This window comes from Ammodytes marinus, assembly GCF_949987685.1.
Source record: "Ammodytes marinus genome assembly, chromosome: 18".
NCBI lineage: Eukaryota > Metazoa > Chordata > Actinopteri > Uranoscopiformes > Ammodytidae > Ammodytes > Ammodytes marinus.
Genome location: NC_137222.1, coordinates 23,782,300 through 23,792,146, shown reverse-complemented (window position 1 = coordinate 23,792,146; position 9,847 = coordinate 23,782,300). Strand labels below are relative to the sequence as shown.

General features: G+C 41.4%; 1 protein-coding gene across 1 annotated transcript; it reads right to left on the bottom strand.

Annotated features, from left to right (window-relative positions):
* Positions 1–1,770: 1,770 nt before the first annotated feature.
* Positions 1,771–9,582, bottom strand: cdk9 (cyclin-dependent kinase 9 (CDC2-related kinase); the record flags this gene model as incomplete). The annotated part of the gene is made up of 8 exons (XM_080047334.1): positions 1,771–3,161; positions 4,510–4,658; positions 4,879–5,050; positions 5,844–6,010; positions 7,282–7,372; positions 8,800–8,881; positions 9,279–9,392; positions 9,527–9,582. 8 exons carry the CDS (start codon positions 9,580–9,582, stop codon positions 2,796–2,798), a joined length of 1,197 nt encoding a protein of 398 aa, XP_079903460.1. The 3' UTR covers positions 1,771–2,795.
* Positions 9,583–9,847: the final 265 nt, after the last annotated feature.

Below are 9,847 nucleotides of genomic sequence, written 5' to 3'. Positions count from 1 at the left end.
CGTAGTAAAGCTCCGGTTTGACACCACACACACACACACACACACACACACACACACACACACAGACAGACTGAGAGGAGAGAGGAGCCCCAGGTGATTCTTGACAAATACATACACACGGAAATGATACATATTCATAAATGCCTTTTTCAAATTTTTCTTTTTCAGTTTAATATTTTTCTTCTGTATGTGTAGTAGCTACACAGAAGAAAAAAAAAACGTCTGGGCCATTTTTGTGAGCGTCATATCTCATTTTGAAAAATGTCCACTCCAATTCATAAGGATGAACTGAACATATTTTAGGTAAAAGGTCACAGTCACCTCATGCCTCATGAAAAAAATATCTCAAAAACGCTTTGAGGGTATTATCGCGAATTTGGCACAAACTCACACATTGGTTAGAGGATAAACTGATTACATTTTAGAGGTCAAAGGTCAAAGTCATTGTCAACAACACTTGGCTTTGCAAAAGTTATTCTTTTGTAAACTCTGGTTCATTAAGGTAGCTTATCTTATGTCCACAGTGGCATGTCGTCATCACTTTTATATCACCTATTTGTATTCTTGTGTCTCTTGTATAAGCAGCGGTAGCTCTGAGTCGAACAGCTGATTGGTGGAGTGATACGCTAGACTGCACCACACGAGTCAGCGTAGTAATACAATGGCCAAACTACGCCAGAAATAAAGTGAAAAATATAATCAATCTAGCGTGCATTGAACGGATACTTTAGCATTTATATATGTGGAGAAAAAAAAGTGTTAAATCTAGTCCCCTCTGCAACTGTACCAGGTTAACTTCTGCTACCGCGACTTCTCCCCCAAACTCCTTATAGTGTCTGCGTTGACAGCCATCTGCTTAATATAACATATTAACTATACCTCACAAGTAGCTCATACAACCACAGGACAAAAATACTAAAATATCCCTTAATACTATCCCATGAATGCTTCAACGGGATTTTCTTCAAAGTTTGCATTAATGTCCACTCGCATCTCAAAGATGAACTGATTAGATTTTGGAGGTTAAAGGTCACTGCGACCTCACATAGATATTATAATGTCACAGTGACCTTGTAGCATATTACACAGGTAACAGCTAATGTATATAGAGGAATATAACCAGGCGGATGGTATTTCTGTTATAAAGCTATTGAGGCAAGAGGCATGGTCAAGGCGCTATGTTATGATAAAAAAAAAAAAGTAAAAGTATGTCCCAATTATAGCATACTGCATCCTAACTAAATTATTTTTATCGTTGGATGTAGTATGTAGAATAGAAAAAAGAAAGAGTATGCGATTCGGAATGCAGGGTATGTGTATATGGTGTCTACTATTAATGATAGAGTAATGTGATGCCGCCACCTAGTGGAGGAATTTTATCAGTGTCACACACTCTGTGAATGCCTTCTTTGCGTTTTAACGTCATGGCTGTGAATGAGTGGTGTTGAAAAGTCTGCAGAAAAAAGCTTATGAAGTTAGAAAATGTTAAATATTAATATTTATAGCATCCTGCCTCCTGTGTAGTGTCATTGTAAGAGGCTGCTGCTTTTAATTCTATCTGCAACAGAACAATTGTGAATACATTTTTTTTTGCAGAATGGATGCTGTCAAGTTACATTTTATGACTGTTATCACTGTATAAGCAGGTTTTAATGGTGTAGCTAAGCTGCTGTTAAAGCTCAAACAACTGGTTCTCTTTCAGTGCAACTCCCAGGCAATACCCTGATCCCCCCAAAAAAAGAAACGGTGAGTTTAAGGAAAATAGCCATTTTATTTGAGGTATCTCACACGTTTCAGAAATGTGGGTGTTGTCCTTATAAAATGGGTTTGATTCAAAGTTTGTGTTATCTTAAATAAAACGCTCAATACTGCACGGCCTGTACAGAGAAAAAACAATGATAAAACACGTGTGAAAAAATAAAAAGAATAAAATGCCTGACTCACTCACAAACGTATAGCTATCACAACTTTAAACAAACAAGCAGCCTTGTTCAACCAACGGGATCACAGAGGACACACACACACAGAGCCTCTACATTATTATCTGAAAGAAAAAAGAAAAGTTGGAACATAATAACTCGACTGGCAATGGGCTCTGTGTATTACTTGGAACATTACAGTCCTGTCCCTGGTCACCCCCCAAACAACCGGCATACTCTGACGTAAACTCACACATAACCTTATATATATATATATATATATATAAAAAAAAAAAACTCTCTGCTTTCCAGGTATTCTCCGCCAAACCTCAACCAAACTAGGAATGTGTGGCTTTCCATAAAAGGTGCACTATGTCATCTTGGGTGAAAGAGAATTGAGAATTTTCTAAAGGTATATTCTCATAACTGAATAAACAAAACTTTATTAACTTTATTGGAACAATGTGTAAAAGTTAGAAAGCTTCCTGAAAAGCTCCTGTTTCCCTGTTGTTGTTGTTGTTTACAGCAGCAGGGCCCACAGTTTGCTTTACAAACATATTCGATTCTTACATTTGGTTCTAGGGGCCTTGAAATATTTGTTTTTGATTCATGATGATAGAATTATTTCAATACTAGGAATTATTTGAAGAGTAAACATGTTTTTGGAAACTAACTGGAAGGCTCTGCGAATGTAAACACATCCCCTGAAGCTGCATAGTGCACCTTTAATATTAGCTTGGCTGGGAAATCAAAAAAAAAAAATCAGCATTTCTTTTTTTTAAGAATTGAAAAAATAAAAAAAAATAAAAGAAAGTCCAACCTGGCAAAAAAAACAACTTGCTTGTCCATAACACTGTGTTGAACCAGTGTCAGTGCTTAGAAGACTCGGTCGAACTCGGTCTGACTGGTGGTGGCTGGGTTTCTGTTCTGATTGGGCGGCTGCTGGGGCATGTGACCTCTCCGTCGGGGCGGGGCCAGGTATTCGAACATGGAGGTGTTGTGCGTGGAGAGCATGTTCTTCAGGTCGGAGGGCATGGGGTCGGACCAGAAGAAGTCGTGGTTGAGCGCGTCGTCACTGTCTATGCGCTGGGCCGGGTCCAGCACCAGCAGCTTGTCAATCAGGTCCAGGGCGTACGGGTCTTTGACGTAGGCCTTGAGCCGGTCCTTCACCTTCCTCTTCTGGCCCTTAGGCAGCTCCATCTTCTGGTACAGCTCGTACTTCTTATCCACGCCGGGCCACACCTGATTGGAATGAGGAAAAAAAAAAAGGGTTGTAAAAAAAAATTCAAATCGATACTACGACTAATCGATACTAAAAATAAGTGTGGGATTAGATACTCCTTTTAAATAGGTATTGCCACCAACAGTGCTGTCTTTGCCTACTCAAGTTGACACATGACCTCAATGCACACAACAACTAAACAGAAAAAGCAGCGGGCTACTAGCCTGGAAATCCAGACCCATATCTAGAACGATAGAGGGTCTGGCCACGATCAATAGTAATTTCCTACTCGTGCATTTCAAATGCCACTGCACGCAGTTGGATAGCACTACGACCAATCAGAGCAATGAACAAGGTGACATATTAAGCCCCGTTCGTTTAGCAACCAGCGGGATTAACTGTTAAATTAAACTTTTGACGTGGTCGGTCGGCAAAACAGAACATTCCTCTTACTTGCTAATGAAAGATTTGAGTGCCGTCTTCCAGATCATAACGGGTCGAGGCCAAAGCAGTCTCAAACTCAAACAACATATCCGCAGCCATCTTTGATGTTTACTATCACGGCTTCGACGGTGCGTGCACAGCACTGTCGTCATTCGGTTGCGTCCGCCCCAGAGCACCATACAAAGGGCTCTGGCCCGCCCATATCAGATAGAACCAATTGAAACATAGCTCAGGATTTCTTGACATATTTAATGAGCTTCAATGGAGAGTGTCCAGACATACAGGTGCGGCAAATTTAATTTGCCAGCGCCTAGCGGCAGGTCTGGATTTCCAGGGTAGCGGGCTACACCTACCAACTCTATTTCATCAGCATTGAAAATACTGTATGTCGTTGCTAAATTTTGCAATATGTTCTGACAACGTAAGTATCGTATTTATTTTTAAATTAATAATCATGCCTCATTCTTTTTTGGTCATTTTCACTCCCTGCTGTACACCCCCTGAGTATCAGAGTCTCAGTATCGAGTTTGAAATTCTGTGCCAACACTAGTTCCAGTACCCATACTTCCCTGCTATTTAGAAGCATTTTTTCAAATCAAATACAGCATGTTGAAAAATTCCCGGGTGCCATACTACATTTGGTCCTGATTTTTAGTTTGGAAAATCAGCATGCTTTTTTTGGGCTGTCTTGATCCACAATCCACTGCACACCAGAAGTTACATCACATGGACTGAGCCTCCCAGTGAAAACAACCCGTGATGAGACGGATGTACAAGCAAGAGGCAAGTTAATGGAGCCATGCTATGATAAAGAAAGAGTATGTCCCAATTGTATGCCTACTGCATGCTAGCTACACACTTCATATGGTGAGCCGTAGTATGTAGAATAGTGAAAAGAGACAGTAGTGAATGTGGTCATCCTACCTCAGCAGTGATGGAGCCACACAGCTGGCTGATGAGAGTGAGTTGGTGCTGCTCAGTGTTGCCTTGCATTATGGGACTTCTGGTCCACATCTCCGCCATGATGCAGCCCCCGCCCCATAGGTCAATGGGGGGGCCGTAGTCTCGCTCACCTGCAAAAACAATCAGTAACAATTAAAAAAAAACTGAATAAATAAAGCAAGCATTCTTCAGGTATCTGTCAAAATGAACTAGGAATACTACCTGGTGGTTATTTTCCTTTGCGAGACATACTGCAGTAAGAGCTAGTCTGATAAAAACAAAGGTGTAAACGTTGCCGGTGTGTGTGTGTGTGTGTGTGTGTGTGTGTGTGTGTGTGTGTGTGTGTCTTACCCAGCAGCAGCTCTGGAGGCCTGTACCACAGTGTGACCACGCGGTTGGTGTAGCGGTTCCCCTGGCTGTTCTTAGCCAGACTGAAGGCTCGGGCCAGGCCAAAGTCAGCCAGCTTCAGCACGCCGTCTCTGGTGATCAGCACGTTGGCTGCTTTCATGTCTCTGTGGAGGATCTGAGGCAAGAGAGGGCAATACTGCATTAGCAATGAAATAAATAAATGACCAACACAGTGGTATTCATTGGTTTTAAACTGTGATATGGTGAATATTCCTTATCATTTATTAATTTACCTTATTGGTAAATGTTAAGGAAAAACAAAGAAGACATCAAATACAAGAGCTCTTTTTATGGTGCATTAGAGCCCTCAAGAAGCATGCTGGTGGCCTGGAGACATTTCTATGTTGACAGAAACCGTGGCCAAAGGTCTCTCATCCAGGTTAGCTTAGCTCAAACACTGGTAGTCAAGGGGAGCAGGTGAAAAGATACACTTTACAACATCACTCAAGGCTCCTGTGTGCTTGTTGGGACTTGTTCATTTACCACGTTATGTTGCGCTCTATATTTTTTACACGTTCTGTCATTTTAGAATCAAATGCACACGATGACATAAGCCCTGCGTTCCAAATCACATACTCTTTCTTTTTACTACACTACATACTAAAGTACAGAAGAGTTTTAGGGCCACAGGAGAAAAAAAATAAAAATCAGACGAGGGGGATTTTTTTTTATTCATTATGTCGAGAAATGTCAAGAATAAAGACAAATACTCCAAAATGGAGTTAGTGGGGGGCATTTATGTATTGTCAGCATACTTCAACTGATGTGCATGTATTGGGACATCCTAAATCTATTTTCTGTCATACTAAATAGTAGGGAAGTATGGGGATTGGAACACAGGGAAGGTGTAAAAACTATAGCGCGCAACATAAGGTGGTAAAACAAGAGGATCTGTATAGAGGCCTCACCTTGTTTCTGTGGATGTAGTAGAGTCCGTTGAGCAGCATCTGCATGACCTTCTTGATCTCAGCCAGGGTGAACTTGACGTTGGCGTTGCTCAGCAGCCCGGCCAGGTCGTGTTCACAGAAGTCAAACACCAGGTAGATGCTGCCTTTGTATCGGTTGAACTGCGTGGCTTTAAATGGTAAATGGTAAATGGACTTGACTTATATAGCGCTTTTCTAGCCGATTTTCTCAGCCCCAAAGCGCTTTACATATCTTACCACATTCACCCATTCATACACACACTCATACACACACTCATACACCGATGGCAGTAGCTGCCATGCAAGGCGCTCTCTGAACCATCGGGAGCAATTTGGGGTTCAGTGTCTTGCCCAGGGACACTTCGACATGTGGCGGGTAGGCGGGGAATCGAACCTCCGACCCTGCACTCCAGAGGCAATCTTCCTACCCACTTCGCCACTGCCGCCCCGGCAGTGGCGTATTTAAACAATACAATTGTTGTATTTAAACAATACAATGAGATTGAGAGAGGAGAATTTATTTACATCATAGAATGGCCTTAAAGAGATCCTATCATACTACTTTTCTGGTCTTAATTTCTTGTTAAAAACTGCTATAGAGCAACCTGACACGAATCACATCACAAAAAACTATGTAGATTTTCGGGACACTCTTCCTCTTACCCTAGCGAGCACAGCAGTCTCTCTCTACACACTGCTTTGAGCTTCTCCGCCCCTCCCCCCCTGCTGCAAACCCCACTCCGTTGTGATTGGTTACCTTCCTTCCAGCAGCGGGAGATTTTCAGGAAGGTGGGGGCATGCAGCCGGAGCTTGCCTGAGCAGCATTACCATACATTCATCCGGGTACGTGACTCATGATACCCGGAAATTTGAACAAGTTATTTCTTGACCGGCTGCCATAGTGTTTAGTGCTCTGCACAGCCACCCCAGACGGTCAGCAGGGAATACGTCGAAATGCATGTACGTAATTATTTGATACTCTAGTATGGTTAAACATGACTATAAATCATTATAACAACGTTTATAGGTCATAAAAGTCGAAAAGTATCATAGGTCCTCTTTAAAGGAATGGTTCAACTTTTTTAATGTTTTGGCACATAATACATTTTATGTCATAACGTGGAATAAATATAGAGCACAACTTAACGTGGTGAATAAACAAGTCCCAACAAGCACACGGGAGCCTTTAGTGATGTTGTTAAGTGTGTCTTTTGACCTGCTCCCCCTTGACTACCAGTGTTTGAGCTAAGCTAAGCTAAGCCCATTTCTATATAACAAATGCACACACAGATACAGGAACGGTTTCTGTTGCCTTTTCTTGAGTGAGTAAAACAAACTAAAAATAAAAAAAACTATTCCTTTAACACAAAAAGCTACACAATGACAGAACTAGAATGTTCTAGTGACAGGTGACACTCACCTTTGGTTCTGCAGATTTCTATCAGATTGACCACGTTCTCATGTTTGAGCAGCTGCAGGATCTTGATCTCCCGAAGAGCTGTGATGGGGAACTGGGGAAAAGATCCAGCCAGAGGAAACTTCTTTAATCAATGTGTAGAAACACTCAGTGCGTTTACATATAGACTCATAATAAACAAATAAGACTTCAACAGGACTTGTAAAATGCATGTAAACACCTTTACCCGACCTACTTCGCACACAAATCGGCACATTAACGGACAAGCGAAGACGGATAAGAACACCTAGATAACTTGTTCATAGTCGGCATTCTACCTGCATGTATAAAGGATCGCATATCTCATATCGGAGTTTGCGTTCTGCGCTTGCTCCAGAATCCCTGCGGAGGATTTCCAAAGGAAGTGGAAGGAGACAACGTAATAAATAGTAGTGTTGTTGCCGGAAAGGAACCGGACGTGGCTCTATAACCACTTGTTGAAAGGGCTTACAGCGCCACCTAGCGTAGCGGAGTCAGCTATGCTCCGAACATTTATCGAACATTTGAAAGGCCATGTATACTCAGCCAAGTGACTCGGTCCGTTCAAGTGGCAGGTTCGGTATATGTCTTAATCCAATCAAACTGGCAAGGTTATTTCAATTTGGCTAAGTGTCAACCTTTAAGAAGCAGAAGATAAGCATTAAACCCTTTAAATTATCATTCTGGATTATAGCAACTTTAAATCTTATTTTTTCAAAGTTCTGTCCTTTACTTTTGTATCAAAAGATTCAGGTGTTGTCATATGAAATGCAACTATTTAAATGGTAAATGACTGTTGTGGTGTTTTTATCCACAGAGAGGGGAATGACAGAGGACGAGTCGACCAAGGGACGGATTCTAACCCCGGGTCTCTGGAGGGGGGGGGGGGGTGGGGGGCGCTCTAATCAGCCCCACTTCTTTGGAGGAAAGACTTTAAGTTTAAGTCTCAGAAATTATTTGTTCATAAATAAGAGCCAACTTAAAGGTTCAGCAAGCGGAATGGGGTTAGCTAGGTTAGGGTTAGTTAGTTTAGCTAACTTCCTGTCAGTGACTGCAGTTAGCAGTCCCCTCCCTCGTCCCCACAATAATGCACTGCGGTCTCCAATCAGCGAGTTATCTAGCATCATCTCAGATCCATAAGTGTGATAAAACATGATAAAAACCATCAAAACAGACATTGGGAAGGATTTTTACCTGCTCCGCCATTGTAGGCGCATAAATCACAAGTGTGAATTTTACCCCAGTGATATGCACATTCAGCATAATGATCAAGATAACTGGTAACACTTTACAATGAGGGTACAATAATTGTGCATCAGTTAATGCTTAGTTAATGCTTATAAGGAATTAACTAGATCATAGTGCTGAGTTATTAACAGTTAGTTCATGATTGGTAAAGCATTAACTAGGCTTAGTTAAGCATTAGCTAACCCTTAACTAATGTACCCTTATTGTAAAGTGTTACCCAATAACTAGTACAGTTGATTGTGAATGGGCCCTTACCCCTTCTTTCTCATTTTCCATCAACACCTTCTTCAGAGCGACTTTCTTCCCGGTTTGTCTGTGCTTTGCTTTGAACACCTCCCTGTGCACAGACACAGAGGATCACAACATCACACACAGCCAGGAATGCAGTAGTCACTTTGCTAACACCTCGATTAAATATCTCACAAAGAAGGCAAACCAGGTTCTAAGCATATTACATTGGTTCATTTATAGCTAAACATAGCATGTTACTGTTCATCCCCACTTAGACTTGTATGTTATGGGAATTATGAATACATTTGTATGTTCACTACAGAATACTACGTCCATCTATAGACGTTTACAAGAGCTGACCAAACTTAATGGCAATGTTTACTTGCTTTATTGTAATAGCCTACTCACAAATATTAGCTAGCTATCAGCACAGCTAATGTAAGTCACACCAACAAACATCCACAGATAAACCCATGCGATACAAATGGTTGTGTACTACTCACCCAAAGGTACCTTGTCCAATTTTTGCCATTTTTTCATATTTGGAGAATTCGTCACAGAAAGGAAATTCAACTCCATCGTAGTATTTGGACATTATGGCGGCCTCCCGGTCGGGCCTGAAAAGACATTTCTCTCAATATTAGGACATCTAGGTTCAAACACGAGCTATACAGATAATGTCTTAGAGGATGTGAATTCATAAAACTACAAATATCTTTAAAAAATTAAATATAAATAGCTATATTCTTACTTTTCAGCCGCCGTCGCAGCCGCCGCCGTAGCGTTGCTTGTTTTGTCTCGCTGCATCTCTGCCGATCTCTGTCTAGTTCCGAGTGCGTGACCCCTACGTATGCTGCATTTACGTACAACTCAGGCTCCTGGACTTCGCAATGCAAGGATGAATTGTTTCATCAATTCGTCGTGAATAGGCAAACCACACAAAAAACACGAGAATACGGGCATCGTATTCAAGTTATTAATAAGGAATGCAATGCACAATAAAGTACAATAAATACAATATAATTTTTAGTTTCGCGCCGGTCTGTCCGAGTTGTCACCCTCAGACAATGTA